Here is a 17646-nt window from a genome sequence, read left to right as displayed (position 1 = left end):
GTAAATGCGTCAAAAGAAGCGCACACGTTTGAACGGCCTTCAAGATTGACTGTTGGTTCAATCCAATGGGAATTGTTATTGTCGTGAACGCCTTGTGTCAACCAATGGAATTCAAACACGGGCGGAGAATTGGGTTGGGCGTATTCAATGGTAGGTTGTGCCTCATTTCTGATTGACGTTGACAAGAATACCTGTTTTCCAATTCCATGGCGCCATAATTAATTACAACACGTTAGTAATACAGCATTCATAATCATTCTACTTTCGCTCTACTTGTGTCCCAAATCCACGGTCAGAAAACATTAGACGATGCTGTATACATCACACATCATTGGAAATTCAGGGGCGGGAAGAAAAGCAAAGCAAAGTCCAAGCGTTGCCTTCCTGGTCACTCCCTTGTCGCTTTTAGTGGGTTGGAAGAGGGAGAGGGGGAGTAATCAGGGTGGAGATGAAGCCACTGACTGTAACCATATGGCTTTAACCGCGCTGGGAGGAGAAAATCGTTCACGGGTGGGAGGATTTCTTATGCAGTGGGCTGTCTGTCTCAGCCCATCTACACATCTAGATGTAAACAGGATTCCCCTCAGTGGGAGGTGTCCTTAAACCGGCAAAAATAAATAACATTAAATATACACGCATACGTGTTACACATACTCACGCAACATAAATGTGCAGGCCTGGCTTACCGAATGGCTATTTTTGTGGCATATTCGTTGGATTCATTTTTTGTTAACTTACAAATGTGCATAGCATGAAGATGTTCCTCCCACGTATTTACTTAATATTAGACAAACAGTTAGACTAAAGTTGACTACTCAGTTCTTGACCACAATTTAGTAGCGACAATTTAACCAGACATGCACGTGTCATTTAAACTGGATATCATCGGAAGAATATATTGCAGAACAGTGGTGGTGAGATCTATGTTGTTGGAACAGGAAACGACAAACTGCAGTTTCAAAGTGAAACAACCAGTTAGTTGAGGTAATGTTGGCTAGTCTCATAGAAAGATCTATAGGTGTGGTAATGTGTAGACTAGACACGGTCAGCGGCAACAATCCAGAAAGGTAAATCAAGTTTTGAATAACAGCTCTGGTTCCAGAAGAGGGCATTTTAATGATTAATGTTGTTACAATTATTACAATTAAGTAGGACTAAGGGTTTTCTGTGAATTAAACCCCTTTAATGATAAGTATTTTCCTTCTATTAATATTGTAATCTTTCTAGTAGTAACAGGCACACAGCAGGAGATTGTTTGTGAACCAGGCAGATGGATAGCCCCTCTTCTAAAGTCAGGCATCAAACCTGGATCCAGAGCAGCAAAGATTCGTGGCACAACCAGAACGTCCAGGACCTACCTGGACCACAGTGTGACCCATCCTCCAACCTCCACTCATCCACAGCCAGTTCATCTAATAGCATCATCTCAGATGGTCGGTTTGCTACGCATCTAAGCTAAAGCATTTTTAGATTATAGAATGCTGCATATACCATTGTAAATCGTATAGATTATTTAAGGGAATAGAGTAAAAACGTTGATTGCAGAGTTCAACAACATATGGATTTTTTTTCCTGAGGAAGAATAAGTTAATTTATTGTGTTCTTTATTTTCTTCATTAAGCTCAGTGCAGATGACTTAACATTCATGGTAATTAAAGATGGAGCATTTAAAGGGCTTCTTAAATGAAGGCTGTAGCATTTATTATATGTGTCAATTGTATATGGCCATTGCTCACTAAGCCCTCACATGCATGATTTTGCACAGGATGCAGCGATGGAAAGATTGAGAGCTGGCTTCTTGGTTGTGGGTGAGTGTGTGACATTGCTATTGATTAAAGAACTGTCTTACAGAGAAACTAGGACCATTTTTCAGTGGAAAACACCTTGATAGATGAATGGAAATACTGACAAGATCAAGTATATTCCAGAAAGTATAACCTGTATAGCCCATGATAACATTCAACAATATCTATCTTTGGAATAATAAATAAATTCTGCCTGTGTTACATAACTGAACTTTTAGTGAGTGTGGTTACATAGGAAGAAGAGTTGAGAGGAATAGCATATATACTCTGAATGTTTGAGATTGATATCGTTATGCTACCTCTCACAGGATGGGGACAGGATCAGAGAACGCTGGTGGCCTGAATGCTGGTATGTTGAAAGTACACATTTGTCAGAGCAGTACAGTCAGGCTTTGTGATGAACTAAACAAAGTATTGGTAAACATATATATATATATATATATATATATATATATATATACAACCATGTAGATATTAACAAGTGCAAAATGTCAATTAAACAATATAATATGTGAAAATAAACCCTGGAATGAATAACATGTATTTTTTGTAAAGATTTGGAAGTGCTTTAGCCTGCATTACTCTTAAAATAAATACTTAACTTTTCATCAGAGCATACATGGAAAACTAGCTGTGATGATGACCTAAGCCTTGGTGCTGATGGTGAGTGCTTACATCTAAGTTTCCCTCCACACGCACGCACGCACGCACGCACGCACACACGCACACACACACACTTTATACAAGGTATAACATTTGGTAAATCATGAAAATCACTCACTCACACACCATAATTATCTTACAGGGCATTGCATACAAAAATGAATGACCTTTATTTATTACCTTTGCTTATGCTATGAATGTGTTGTTTTGCGTGCTTGATTCCATGCATCATGTTTATTTAGAACAACTGATAAACATACACTAAAATGATCTTATTGCCATGCAACTCAAATTGCCCAAATTAAATGTTCCATCTCCATTTGTCTACATCCTATACGTAGGCCAACATTCTTGCAGATAAAAAGACCATATTTACATGTACAGGATGTTGGGTGAGGTTCTGCATTCAGGGAAATTCTTTTTTTTTGAATTGAGAGATATTGTGTTAGATTCTGCATTACCAAATTAGGCTGTTAAGGGAACAGGAAGTAAGTTTATTCTTCCGCTGTTCAAATTCGACTTTTTTCTTGTTTGGTTGTTATGTTATAATTGGTCCTTTGTCAAGTTATGTCACATTGGTGAAGAAGTTGAGCTTAATAAAAAGTTTGTAAATTCATGCAAACTGTTTACACTTATCCAAGCCTAGTGATGTACATGCAATAAGATGCATGTACAATAACAATAAGATGCAACTATCCCATAAAGATGATCAGAAAAGCCTGTAACACGAGTAATAGATATTGTAGCATGTAATATATAAACTGTGCTTATGTGTATGATGTAGTTGAGGTCTTACTAAGGTAAGCCCAATGAGATTTGTTCTACTCTGTTATAGCATCTGCAATCAATCATGGAGACAGTAAATCACTAGTAGGGTGAGTTGCATTATTTTTTCTATTTTAATTTACAAAAGGTTGACAATTCCAGCTTTAGAAAATGAACATCATTCACAATTTAGTGCATGATGTAATTCACAATTTAGTAAGCTTGCTTCCCCCCCCCCCCCCCCCCCCTCCGCAGAAAGGGAGGTAATGACAGCTTGTTAAGCTATAGTAAATCTTAAATGTCCCCAAGGGGAAAAGTGATTTACTAGTGGTCTGTTTGAACACTCTAACAAAAATTAGAGTATGAGGAAATTGTTGGCCAAATGTAGGTTGATTGTATAAAAAGAAGCGTCAACTTTAAACACATTGATCTTATTGAACTGCTATCCTTTTTGTAATGTTTTTTTGTTTCCATCTTTGTTGTGGATTGAACTGAAGCCTCTCACTGTTGCCACCTCCGGGCAACACATCGAACAGCAGTCCCAGCACTAGGTCAGTGTCTGGACAACCTGTCCTTATGTTATGTATATAAACTATAGTTTACATATCAAAAGTCTGTAAGGATTGTTGTATCTGTGGACTGTGGGTACACCAATGAACAGATTAAGAGTTCCACTACTGATGTGAAAATATTTTTCAAAACCCTATACATGAAGTTACCTGCTGTGTGTGCGGTATCCATTAAAAGCTCTTCATCATCATTGGTTTGTTTGCTATTGGCAGCAATCCACGGCAGAAGCCACCTTCTCTGGACCTCGGAAACAGTATGGCTTCCAGCTGTCCGTCCTTCTCGAGCATTAAAACCGTCTCAAGGTGAGGCCGTAACCAGATGGAGGGGGGCTAAGGGGGGCTAGCACCAAAAGCCCAGACGGTCTGCTTCCACTTTACTGTATTTTCCTCCGTGTCATAACCTTTCTTATTGTGTGTGTGTGTGTGTGTGTGTGTGTGTGTGTGTGTGTGTGTGTGTGTGTGTGTGTGTGTGTGTGTGTGTCCCACCAGTGTGTCAGAGGTCTTACAGGATTGCTCGGAGGACGCGGAGGAGACGCTCTTCCAGCTGGGCTTCGGCCACGACATGCCGCAGCCCCCCGCACGGGTACCCCCCAGGTTCTTCACCTTCCACTCCCAGCTCCAGGGCATCAACTTCCGCCTCTTCCTCCAGTCCCAGCTGCAGAGGATACAAGAGGAGGACCCCAACCTCTCCATCGCCAGTAAGACCACGGCTGTAAACTGTGCTGTGAAACGATGCTGCTGAAACTGTGCATCAAAGGAAGTTTTGAAGTGGATACACTATGGCGTTCTATAATACTGTATGGATTGTTTTATCAAATACATTCTTGGGAGAAAGGATTAACGCAACCAACTTCTGCAGGATCAAACTTGCAACCTCTGGATTAGCAGTCAAAGTATATTAAAGGGGCCCTATTTTACCAACAGGTTTGAGGGTGATAAGCCTTTACAGGCAGTTAAAAAATAGGTCCTCTCTTGGGACTGGGTGAGATCACAAGTGGGAGTGTCCCCCTAGATGACTGATGTACAGATCTGCCCACCAATCTACCCGTGGACAGTAGTTACTAGTCGTCTGGCTCGATGCGGCTGGGGTTTGCATCTCCAACCAAGCCGGGATTCTCGCTTGATGGTGTCACTTTAACTGATGACACCATTGTCTTGAGTTTTTGACACATCAACATACACTTTTATTGCCGGTTTAGTTTTTTATTATATGTCTATTTTATGAGGAATACAGTTTGACCTTTGACCTTGATTTATTTCATGTTATTCCTGTTTACACATTGGAGAATGTTTAACACATATTTCCAGAGGGAAACCCTATGTTCTTGATATTAGGAAAAAACATGTTGAATATCAATATCAGTAATCTAATAGTGAAATATTTTCGTAGTGATTCTATATACTAATTTGGCTTTGCCGTTATTAATGTGTTAATGGACCTTCCAAATCGAAAGGAAGACATCCAGCCCTTCTCAGCAGTCAGAATGCAACCCAGTGGGAGCTCTTGAATTGGCGGATTCGTGATCATAGTTTACCTGTTGAGCTCCCACTGGGTTGCATCGTCATGAATACTGATGCATCCACTATTCCCCATGCATGTCGGCAGCTTTGACATAATTAGCCATTTTTCTTTGCTGCAGGCCGTTTCAGACAAGTGGAAGCCCTCACGGCCACGGCGAACGCGTTCTACTCGCTCTTCTCTCACGTGTCCCGCACGCCTCTGACCAAGCTGGCCCCCCTGGAGCCCAACCTCGCCCTGTCCCCCGTGGAGAAGCTGGACCGCTTCCGTAGCGCCGTCAGCAGTGTCCGTAGCGAGCCGCGCTCCCCGGTGGAGAGGCTGAAGGACACCGTCTCCAAGATGTGCCTGTACACCGGCGGCGCCCGGCGGGCCTCCGACGGCGCCTGCTCCCCTCTGGCCTCGCCCAGGAGGAGGCGCCCCGGGCTGCCCGAGGTGGTGGGCATCGTCTTGGAGAACGCCAAGATCAGAGCTCCCAAGAAACTGGATTTCTTGGAGCCGTCTCTGGATGTCCATCCACACATGGACAAAGAGGAGGAGGAGGAGGAGGAGGAAGAAGAAGAGGAGCCTGTGCAGCAGATCACTGGGACTGACGTACGGAAGCAGAAGATAGGCAACACGGGGTGTCACAAAGGAGTGGGGACCGGCGAGCCATTAGATAAGGTCGAGTGCGATCGGACTGGAGTGGAGTCATCAGACCTTGACAAGAGCAGGTCGGTGAACTCAGTCAGCATGTGGCCCGAATCAGGGGAAACTGCTTCTCGAAGAAAGTGGCAGCGTATTTGCAAAGAGGCGGATCGCAACCGTGATGCGACGGAACGATCGCTTGGTGACGCAGCTGCAAATTCCCCCCGGGGAATCAGGGTCAGCCACGACATCATATTCCCAGCGATAGTTGAGAACTCACAACACCACGCCCTCGGCTGCTGTTCACCGAAAGACTACGGCGACGCAAACCATTTACCTCAAGTCTTTTCGGGGAGGAAGACCAGTTCTGTGAGGACATGTTTAGGGCCGTACCGATCCAATAAGACCTGTGAACCATCACCAAGCAGAAGCAGAGGATGGTCTACGAACTACTCCGATGCTGAGAAGGTCTGTCGATTGGATTCGGCCGATCCCCGTTTAAATAAATATGCCAGTCGAGGAGACCTGACGTTAAGACATCAACTGGTACCCGGCAGCATTCACCCATCGTTTTGCAACACGGTCACAGGCTGGGAAGAGGACCATGTCATATCCTTAGCGGCACAAGGCCTCGATCCCAGTTCAAATTGTCCCAAGGAGGCTCTCCGCAGAGGGAAAGGGAAGCCACTCAGTCCATTGAAACATCCGAAATTGAAGCACATCTCAAATAAATTACACCAGGCGAACTCTTTTGAAATCGAGGAGGTACGGTTTGTTTCATGTTAATAATAGGGCTCCACTGCCTTAGATTCACCATTCATTAATTCATCACAGTTCTTATCTACTTGTCACTTTTTTTCTCCATCAGGTGAGCAGCGCTGGAGAAGAGGATTTTGGACAGTCCGAAAGTACACAAATAACTATAACAAAAAGTCAGTGCAAAGGTAGGTCATTGCATAAAGTGTTGGAAACAGTAGCAGCAGCTCAGAGGCAGAATCCTAGCATTCATGTGCCACAGCATAATGACTAAGAGATAACCCCTTATCAATTATTGATGAAGAGCAGACCAACCGCAAAGTGTTGAAGAACATTCAGTACGTCACTGAACTACCAGACAAACAGTTCACTCACAACAGAATGTATTGCATCGCATGTAGGATTTTCAGCTGTGATTGTGATCCATTTCACAAATTTAATGTCCACACGCATTAAATCCATGGGTGATAATTATATATTAAGGTGTATACGCTTAAAAGGTCATACAGTGCAGAATCATAGGATGCAGGGAGTGTGTCTTCAGGGGTTGACTGTGGATGTGCTGGATGGGTCCCGGTGCAGCGGCGATGTTGGAGCGTGGAGACAGCATGCAGTCAGACAGCAGCGGCTTCGCGGAGGAGGAGGTCCGCTGCTCTTCAGAGAGGGGTGGGAGCTGACAGGGCTGCTAAACAGACTGGACCCTCGGATGGCATCATTGGTTTAAGATTCACTATTTATTTGAATAAAATGTAAAAAGTATTATAACTAAACAAATTACAGCACGTTTCAATTATTTCATCCTCAATTAAACCCAATGCTTTTATGTGAAAAATAAAATGTCATTTTGACATTTTGGCTATATTGCTACATTTTGCAATATGGTACAGAATGTTTCAAGGGAAACAGAATTTAGCTCACATAATTGAGTCAACACTCCGAAATTAGAAAAACAAAAACAGGAATTATCTTTACATTGTCAAAGACTGCACGGTAGTTGTGCCAATGTGCTAACATTTCGAGGTAGATTCAGGAACACTTGGTTGCGAGATGCTGTGCAAAAGGCCGTGATTCACTCAGGTGCACCGCCTGTACTGTTGTTTGCCCATGAAGTAAAACATTTGCATCAGAAAAGGTGTTAATCTACACACACTGAGGTCTGCTGTTAAAAAAAGAATAATAGAATTCATGACCAAAAGGAAATGCAGTACATTTTGTAAATGTGGCTCCATCACAATAGGGACTTTCTAAAAAGGTTTACAGCAAGTGCATACATGGTCATAGACATACGTAGGTCCTTGACAGAATGGATTTTTTCATGCCACATTGGTATTTAGGAGACAAATTAGGAAAGTCCACATACTCCATACTAACTAATGGCCAAATTGTTCTTAATGGAGGTAAGAAGAAATAGCCTTTGTTAGATTGTATGCAGAGATTTGAAAGGATTCCAATAGATAGATGGCTACCATTAAATGCTAAAACTTAAACAATTCCAGATCCAATTGGGAAGTTTTTCAGGAGTATGAAATGCAATATTATTAACCTTCAGTGTAGATGCAATCATACATCCTGAAATCCTTTAAACAAAAGGTTTAAAATGTACACTATACTGCGCAAGGAGCCAGCAATACCTACTTTTATCTAAAAACGGTTTTGAATGTAAAAACAATCCAACATTGAGGTAACAAGGAAAATGTATATCTATGCAAGCCTAACCGCTGCTTTAAGTTAGTGTCAAATAAATAGATCAAATACAAATTTTAACTAAACCGTTTAAAGAGGACACACTTAAAGGAAAAAGGTATATTAAGAATTCTTAATTTGACATCTTTAAAATCAAAGGGGAACAGTAGATGACTAAAAATGGATGAATTTAAAATAACGGTCTACTTGAAAAAGTCTTAGCAGCTTGAAAAGTCTCTTAGCAACATGGCTGGTGATTTGGATGTCATCCGACTACAGAAGTGGAGATAAGGAAGGAAGCACAATTTTTACAAGAGTTCATTATTTTCAAATCTATGACCCCTGCTCCTTTCTGAATGGCAGACAACTGTTGATTGAACATAATAGAATACGTGTTTTCACATGGGGATGGGATATTTTTGGAGACATCTGTGCAACAGTGTCAACATTTCGTACAGCCATAGGTCCATTGGCTAAAAATGTTAAGAGATCGATTGGACAGACTCCGATGGGGGAATTTGGCGAATTGAGTTCCATCTCTAATAACTGAAGTTCAAAAGTTCAAAAGAGGCAATATCCGCATGGTGAAGTGCTTTCATTGGGGGGCTTTCAACATGGCTCTGTTGCTGTTGACTACAAGTTTCAGAATATAATAGAAAGAAAGAAGAAAGCACAAGGTGGTGGTCGTATCACTTTCCTCCGGCCATTATCTTGAGGTACTGCAGTGCATTGTGGGCGGCGTTGGCCCGCGCAGCGTCCGTGTTGGGAGCGAAACCATGGCACACCGTGATTGGTTGGGTGGACAGTTCCACCAGACATTGGCAGAAGCCGCTCCGACTGCGCTCCTCTGAAAGAACAAGGCGAACACATGACAAAATTGACCGAGATCAGCACTAGCATCAGCTTTAACCAATTCATGTTTGGTCCGCGGCTGCTGGGCTGCATGCACACTTCCAGTTTTGTAGTTAATATACCATTATTAATAAAGTACATCTTATTTCATAAATTATATTATTTTTAATATTAGGTACTCATCTTTAAGCAGCATACACTTCCTTGATTATCGTTGATCTTACTTCTCAAAATTAATATATGTTCAGGTTTGGAGGTAAACATTAATAAAAAAACATTATGTTCAGCTAATGCCGAAAGGGAAACTATTCAGAAACTTACTGGGTCCACCACACCGTTTCTATTTTAAAATAAGACCAATATACTGTTGAGTGGAACAATGAGCTATAACGCCCGCCACGGCCCCTGCGCCGACAGCATTCTCACCTAGATCCAGGTAGCTGACGTCGAAGCGCTGCTCCAGCGACAGGTCCGTCAGCAGGGAGCAGGAGGTGCAGTCGGGGGCCGTGCCCAGGGGGTGGCTCCGCAGCTGGAGCATCTTCTCCCCCGCCGAGTTCCGCAGCGAGTCCCACGTGCAGCCCAGGCCTTTGCACTTCCCCGACTCCGCCCGGCTGCCCATGTTCTGCGGATTGAGACGAGGAAATGCTCACTTCGTGAAATACTGAGGTTTTACAATGTACAATAATGGCAAAACAAAACACAATGTCAGAAAAAGCTAATAAACGTAACACGAAAACATAAAAGTATACCCAACAATGCCACTACATTTCCAGCATGCTCTTCCATTCCCGACATGCCAAATTGAATCTCAAAATCGTATTTGTACGACTGTTTGAATGGAGCGTTCATAAGAGGGATCCTATGCGTTGTTACTGGGGGGTTGGGGTCTCCGGTCGCTCACCATGGTGAAGGTGTCGTCCTCGGGGTCCGCCTCGTTGGGGGTCCTCAGGTCCACCGGCACGTCGTGGATGCGGGCCAGCATCTTGGCCGCCGCGTTCCTCTTGGCCAGCTTCTTGGACGTGCCGCTTCCTGCCGAGGGACAGGAGCCTTAGGTCACACAGCCACACCAGAGGATTGTATCGTATGCTGTCCTGCGTTGGGCTGAGCCAAGTTTATCCTCTCATGGTTCACTGAGAGAACAGACGATCGATGGACAGCAGTTATGACTGTTTATTCAAATCTCTGCATTTGTTAACAAATGTTCAATATCTGATCACAGGGCATTTCAACTAACGCTGTTGTTGCACTACCGCACAAAAGGCACCGCTTAAAATATGCCTAGGCATACATTTACATACACTGTACTGTGTATTCACGTTCACCTAGATCAGGATACACAAACAAATGTTGCACGTCTCATAGAAGTCATTCTTACCTATTTCTACAAATCGTTCCACTCGGCACGTCATGGTGAACTCTTTGCGGTGTGCTGGGCCGGACTCCTGGGTGACGGTGTACTCGGGAAGGCGCCAGCCTTTCTGCACCACCAGCTCCTTGGGGGAGCATTTGTACGTGTGGAAATATTTGTACTCACAAATGCATACGTATGCACGGGCACACAACAGCACACAGAGATAGAAAGCTCCATGTACAATTAAATGTTGCTTTCATGAGAAAGATCTATAATCTATATTGTTCACATTTATACTAATTAAGTGGATTTGTGATCATAGTTTACCTGCAGAGCTCCCACAGGGTTGCATTCTGACTGCTGTGAAGTGCTGGATGTCTTCATTTCGATTTGGGTGCTGCAAAAGAGGTCCAGTTAACATATTTCATATCGGCAAAGCCAGATCAGTATGTAGAAACACTATGCTCACTTGGACTTTAACATAATGATATTGCTTCCAATAATGGCGTAAAAGTCTGGAACATATACAGTATACACTGCAGTGCACAATACACACTTCCTCAAACCGAAAGAGGGAGGAACTTTAGATGCTCTGCTAACCTGTCTTCTTCAACAGCTTCCTCAACACTTATAAACCCCTCTTCTCCGACGCTAACTCCAATGAGACCTCCCAGGCCTCCTTTTAGCATCTTCAGGGCAGCCTCAGCTGCTTTGTGTTTGGCCGCTTTCTTGCTGGGGCCCTGGCCGGTGCAGCTGATCTCACCAACGGAGACTCGGAAGGTGAAGTTGGGCTGGTGGGCCTGTCCCTCCGCCTTCAGCAGGTCGTACACTGGGGTTTTGCCTATCCGCGTTCCATACTCCTGCAGCAGACTGATCGGCGTCTTTCCGGGATTCACAGCCAGCATTTGCTCAATACTAGAGGGAATTAAACAGCCTTCAATGGCATACATTACTTTGAACCATTGAAGTAGCACGTATGTTAATCAGCTAAAATACATCATGAGTTTTTGATGATATCGTATTAACCAAGATAGCGTTACTTAGAAGATTGTATCGTCCGTTCGCAGTGATCAAAAGCCATGTGGCATGTGCAATTACAAATGTAATAGCTCATGCACATCTGCTATGATTAGCTGTTATATTATGCTAGGACATTAGCTCAGGCACAGTAGCTAGCAGTGCGTTAATTCTTACCTGGAGCACCCAGAGTTTTTCGTGCAGCTGTCCGGTGCTGACTCGTCGTTCATTACCTATTTTACAAAGATAGAGCCGAACGGTTTCGGATGGCAGAACCCCCCCACCAGAAGAGACACTTGCTTTCATTAGATGGGATTTTCTGATTAAGAGCCGAGGGAGCGACATGAGAGGAAACGAGACCCTCCTCCGGCAGGCAGACCCAAATTGCAGTTGTTTTATAAAATCTGACGTCCACAGAGCTGTCGTGATCCCGGCTTCTCATTGGTCCGTCCGAAAATGGAGCCACCTGTTTTATCATCCGGAGCCTACCGGCTCTATGGCAGGCGGGTGGGGTTCGCCGAAAACGAACAAACACTAGTGTGTGTGTGTGTGTGTGTGTGTGTGTGTGTGTGTGTGTGTGTGTGTGTGTGTGTGTGTGTGTGTGTGTGTGTGTGTGTGTGTGTGTGTGTGTGTGTGTGTGTGTGTGTGTGTGTGTGTGTGTGTGTGTGTGTGTGTGTGTGTGTGTGTGTGTGTGTGTGTGTGTGTGTGTGTGTGTGTGTGTGTGTGTGTGTGTGTGTGTGTTTTATAAATATTACGATTTCACGGATACATATCTGAAGTCTAGGAATTATTTAATGACCCATTATTTTCATATATTAAGCCTACTGTGCTAGGTTGTAATCGGTGCCCCTTTTACACAAAGCAGGCATACATTTTAGGAAGCAGCTTAGAGTTTAATATCGGTTTAGAAAAATGCAGAACATCAGATCACTTTTTAAATATTTAGTATTGTTGCTCCCTATTTGCAATGGCTAGATTATTCCTCAAGGGGGGGACAGACATTCAACGATACGCTGTAAAATCAGTGAAGGTCCTAGGTCTTCAGTCTTCATTTCCACCAGGGCCTCAGGGATGCCCAGCTGTAATTGGTAATTTCTCCATTCATTCTATGTGTCATAATATTTTAGCGATAACTGTAAATTATATATAAATGTAAATATAACCTTATACATTTATTTGCGTAAATTAGATAATATATAATGTTGCTATTGTTGCTTTTGTTTTTAACAACTAATCGAGCCACGTTCATCAGAGATATTGAGATCTTTATTTCATGAGAAAATCTAGGACCTTTTCCCGCTTGCGAAAGCTGAACTGTTTGACCCCATAACATTGTACCCATTGTATCCCATTGTAGCCCTCAACATCTTAATTATCTTCAGCACTAATTTTCCATGCTCTACAGACCCCTACTTGCTGGTCCAACACCACAATTGAATGACCATCATTGGCTAGTGTTTCTACAATATGCAGTTATTTTACAGTGAATCGTAAATACATGTGGTGGAATATAAATAATAATGCCAAGACTATACTCATATGTGCTCACATACATGAAAGTCTGTACATATTCTTATATATTCTCTCTCTCACTCCTCACTCTCACCCCTTTCTTTCTCTCTTTCCCTTTGTAAGACATTTACCCACAGACATTGACAAACACACACAGACACGCACACACTTGCGCACACACACACACACACACACACACACACACACACACACACACACACACACACACACACACACACACACACACACACTCACGCACAACCCCCATAAATTTCCCCTTCCTTCACCCCACTCCTGGCCCAGTGCATTAGTATATGTGGTCCCTTGGTTGCCAAAATCATCAGTAAATATCGTCAAGCGTGGAGCTATATGAACGCTCTTTTTTTCCCTCCCTCCACAATATGATGTGTTTCCTTTTTTGTGTGTGTTTTGATCCCTCTCTTGCGGCCAGGCAGCTCTGTGGCCAGGCGCGGGTTCGAGTGGCGCTCCCGTGTTATTTTTGGCAGGAACAGTGGTTGGTGGCTGTTGAGGAGAGAGGAGACAGGGGGGGAGAGGGGGTAGGGGGATAGCAAAGTCCAAAAACCAAAGGCTGTTTAAAGGATTTCTGTCTGAAGGAATTGCTTTTTAACGATCAACAGCGTCAATTGTGGACGTGTGTGTGTGTGTGTGTGTGTGTGTGTGTGTGTGTGTGTGTGTGTGTGTGTGTGTGTGTGTGTGTGTGTGTGTGTGTGTGTGTGTGTGTGTGTGTGTGTGTGTGTGTGTGTGTGTATTCATTCACACGCACACACGTGTTTGCATATAGTACAATCTCACACTTCAAACATCTGGATGCATTAGCACACTCAAACCTAATTTGTACATGGATCACAATTAATTTATCAACACTTTGTTCTTTATTTATACCCATTGAAACAATGGTTTAACTCTTGCCTTATTTCCAAGTGCTGCCTCACAACAAAGATAGTGTCAATATGCAAATAGGAGTCTTTACATCAATGCCTTTGGCATCAACATTAATGCAGACCATACGTTTGACATATGGTCTGTATAGTATACTTTGGATGTTCGATTCAGGGATTGGTTACTCGTTGTTTTGACTCTTCTATGGAAGTGAGAGCGCCATGCTGCATGCTATGACTCCATGTAGCATCCGCCACGAACACACCTCCCACTTCGCTGCTCCCTCATTTTTTTTAACAAACGCCATTCTCAAAAAGAAATAAAGACAGAAAGAAAGAAAGAAAAAGATTTGCCCTCTCTCCCACTACTCTTGGCCCTCGGTCAAGAGAATGTTATTATTCCACTTTATTTATTTATTTTTATTTGGCATGTGCGTCATTTGTGTGCGTGTGCGAGTGTGTGTGTGCGCGCCATGTCATTGTGCATGTATGCGTGTTGAAACCACAAAGATATTTCAATTTCTTTCTGCGTATTAAATAAACATGCAGCAGCAGCAGCAGCAGTGGTGGTGGTGGCGGCAGCTCCTCCAACGGAGCGCTGCTGCTGCCTGCCAGTGAGCTTTGGGGTTGGATGGGTGGCGGTGCGGGTGGTGCTGGGTGGGGGGGGGGGGGGGGGGGGGGGGGGGAGAGAGAGGGAGGGTGGGGGGGTGGGGGGGGTGGGGGGGGGGTTGTGGCCGTGGCTCTCGGGGGGTGAGGCAGCTCATGGTCAGGGCCCCCAGCCGGACACACTGGCGCCTCGTGCTGGAGGACTCTTGAACCGCCAAGCAGCTCCGCCGAAACCCTGCCAGCCCCAGCTCTCTTTTCCCTCGCTTCCAACCCAAGCTCGCTCTCCCTCTCTCCCTCCATCTCCATCCCTCTCTCTCTCTCTCTCTCTCTCTCTCTCTCTCTCTCTCTCTCTCTCTCTCTCTCTCTCTCTCTCTCTCTCTCTCTCTCTCTCTCTCTCTCTCTCTCTCTCTCTCTCTCTCTCTCTATGCCTCTCGCTCTCTCTCCCTCTTGCCACACACTATCTCTCTTTCCCCTTCTATCTCTGTCTGTGGGAGAGGGAGAGACAGACATAGAGAAAGATAGGGAGAGAGGCAGACAGACGTCTGTCTCTCTCTCTATATCTTTTTCTCTGTCTCTCTGTCTCTCCCTCTCTCATTCGCTTTTTCCTCTCCTTTTTTTTCCTCCTCATTTTTTTCTTGTTAACTTTAAATCTGGCTCCATTATTTGTTTTGTTTGGTCTCCCTTATATAAACCACCACCATGTTTTTTTTTTCTTTTAGCCAAGGGACTCCTTTATTTATTTAGTTTCTTTTCACCTTTATTCCGAGCGTTTACATTTTATTGTTTTTAGGTCATTTACCGAGCTTGTGTCACCGTGTCGTTGCCTAAATTGCCTCACTCTGAATGTTCCAAGGAAGTATTTAGTGGCTTCATGTTGGGAAAAAATAAAAAACCGGGATGGTTTGGTCCGCATGTCAGTCAGAATTCCATTAGAGTCGTAAGCGTTTTTGAAAGGAGAGAACAGTTTACGCTCGCTTCATGTATTTGTTAGGGTATTAGCTTGTAATGGACACCCGTTTTCTAAGTGTTTTTCCTACCATCTCCATGAGCTATTTGTTCTGGGCTGTCATAGTGCATCGGGCGGCTTCTCTTGTCAATGAACAAGACTTTCCGTTGAGGTTGAAATTAAATAAACCACACAAAGAGCTTATGTAGTCTTAGTATGGATACCCTGATGCCGCCCTGCTCCCTTAATCCATGTCGACCAAGCAGGATAAGGCAATAGTGTCGCCGCTGCAGCATCAGCATGTTTTTTCATTGCATCTATGCATCGTTGTTTACTATTCATTTTTTAATCAAAATCCGACGGGAGAACATTGGGTTCATGCGCCAAGTTTCAGTTGGCATTTAAGAGTTAAAAACCTTTAATGTAAAGTTGATGGGTAGTCTCCATTTTGGTGCGGCAATTTTCTAAACTTAATTTTCCCCTTTTATCTCCCAATTTGTCATCCGGAGGCGATTAAATGGGGAAGGATATTATCCTTTTTAAAGGGGCACATAGTTACCCACAACCCTGCCACAGTAGCTATAAACAAAATGGCCTCGTTTAGAAGGGTACTTAGTGCATCTCGCTGCAGCGAGGGCGGAAGCCCTCGACATAACATTGCATTAGAAGCTGCCATAACAAAATATTGTATCACAGTGTTTTTATAGAAAAACAAATTAGGCTTTTATAGAATTAAATTGAGTTACACTGAGTGAAGATTAGTCCATGGTTGTTCTTTAACAGTTAAAAGTCTAAACTGTGGAAAAACTAGGCTGGAGGACAAGATTGATATGGGAATAGGAATAAAGATCTAATCCATATGGAGTCAGTACATGTAGCACATTGACTAACAGATCCAGGATACATCCTTGTGTTTTTACTTTTAGTTTGCCCTACACTCACCATGCAACATGAAGGCTTCAAGCCTGCAGCAGGGTCTTGACGGTTCCTTACCAAACAAGCGTGAAGACGTTGAGGGAGGAAGGCTGATAGGCATCTTGACCAAAGCTTGACCCTCTTGTCCTCTTATCTGTCTTCCTCCTCAATCTGTCTTCCTCCTCATCCCTTGTTTCATTCCATCCGACCTGTGATCCTGGCGGGGGTAATGTTGTGGTTCACCTGGGTCGTTGAGCTTTCAACCCCTGCTCGGGACTTTACGGTTCTTGTTTTCCACCGATGGCCACGCTACAGAGCCCCGGGCCCCCCAAACACAGACACACACACACACACACACGCACGCACACACGCACACACACACACACGCACACACGCACGCACACACGCATACACACACACACAGACACACACACACACACACACACACACACACACACACACACACACACACACACACACACACACAGAGACACAAACCACAAACACACACACACACACAGACACACTCACACACAGAGACACACACCACAAACACACACCTCCTACCCCCATCCTGCCATACAGGCTGGATCATACCTGCAGCCACCTGTGTCTTTGTGAAGAAATAACACCCGCCCACCCACACACACACAGCGGCCCAAGGGTCCCTGATGGAGGAAGCCACCCTCTCAACAAACACCCTCCCCACCTGTGCCTCAGGGCTGCGTTGGGGTGTTGGTCCATTGTCTTTTCTTGACTATTCAGTTAGTGATAGATAATGGCAGGAAAGAGAGGCACATTAGCATTGACTCAGCATCCTCATGATGCTGGAGAATTGTGGCCTCTTTTAAAATTCACAAACACATGCACGCACACATAAACACGCACACACATAGATGCCCATACACACAAACCTTGGCATTAGGTTTTTAAGTACTTCGATTAAGCAAATCATTTTAATTGATTAAATGTTTCCCAAGAGACTTTGCGGATTTGCCTGGCTGTGTGGTTATTGCCTGTGTGATGGTATTTATAGCTGTCACTGTGTTCTGTTACACTTCGAGTTCTTTAAAAAGCTCTCTGTGAAGTGTCGCGTTGTGATTTACCAAACCATACGGAACACGCTGTCCAGATTCTGGCAACACACATGGCTCATCACATGCA

General features: G+C 43.9%; 2 protein-coding genes across 9 annotated transcripts; one reads left to right on the top strand and one right to left on the bottom strand.

Annotated features, from left to right (window-relative positions):
- Window positions 1–200: 200 nt before the first annotated feature.
- On the top strand, window positions 201–7872 carry tespa1 (thymocyte expressed, positive selection associated 1). 6 transcript variants are annotated; one of them, XM_030374985.1, is made up of 12 exons: window positions 201–510; window positions 1228–1433; window positions 1766–1808; window positions 2114–2154; window positions 2418–2468; window positions 3304–3343; window positions 3731–3784; window positions 4016–4105; window positions 4292–4500; window positions 5443–6710; window positions 6814–6889; window positions 7284–7872. In XM_030374985.1, the coding sequence occupies exons 2-12, from the start codon at window positions 1271–1273 to the stop codon at window positions 7376–7378; spliced, it is 2130 nt and encodes a 709-aa protein (XP_030230845.1). In that variant the 5' UTR covers window positions 201–510; window positions 1228–1270; the 3' UTR covers window positions 7379–7872. The 6 variants fall into 6 exon arrangements, with proteins under 6 accessions (XP_030230845.1, XP_030230847.1, XP_030230846.1 ...); XM_030374987.1 differs by lacking the exon at window positions 201–510 and adding an exon at window positions 531–1067 and having other exon boundaries at window positions 6814–6877; XM_030374986.1 differs by lacking the exon at window positions 201–510 and adding an exon at window positions 533–984 and having other exon boundaries at window positions 1231–1433.
- Window positions 7417–12008, bottom strand: tarbp2 (TAR (HIV) RNA binding protein 2). 3 transcript variants are annotated; one of them, XM_030374999.1, is made up of 7 exons: window positions 11782–12008; window positions 11188–11502; window positions 10915–10984; window positions 10612–10729; window positions 10138–10283; window positions 9663–9858; window positions 7417–9231 (listed from the first exon to the last, which is right to left on the bottom strand). In XM_030374999.1, exons 1-7 carry the CDS (start codon window positions 11832–11834, stop codon window positions 9074–9076), a joined length of 1056 nt encoding a protein of 351 aa, XP_030230859.1. In that variant the 5' UTR covers window positions 11835–12008; the 3' UTR covers window positions 7417–9073. The 3 variants fall into 3 exon arrangements, with proteins under 3 accessions (XP_030230859.1, XP_030230860.1, XP_030230861.1); XM_030375000.1 differs by having other exon boundaries at window positions 10138–10265; XM_030375001.1 differs by lacking the exon at window positions 11782–12008 and having other exon boundaries at window positions 10138–10265; window positions 11351–11502.
- Between the last annotated feature and the right edge of the window lie 5638 nt (window positions 12009–17646).

Source organism: Gadus morhua, chromosome 13 (assembly GCF_902167405.1).
Source record: "Gadus morhua chromosome 13, gadMor3.0, whole genome shotgun sequence".
Classification (NCBI taxonomy): domain Eukaryota; kingdom Metazoa; phylum Chordata; class Actinopteri; order Gadiformes; family Gadidae; genus Gadus; species Gadus morhua.
The sequence above is the reverse complement of the archived record's forward strand: the minus strand, read 5'-3'. Positions and strand labels throughout refer to the sequence as shown.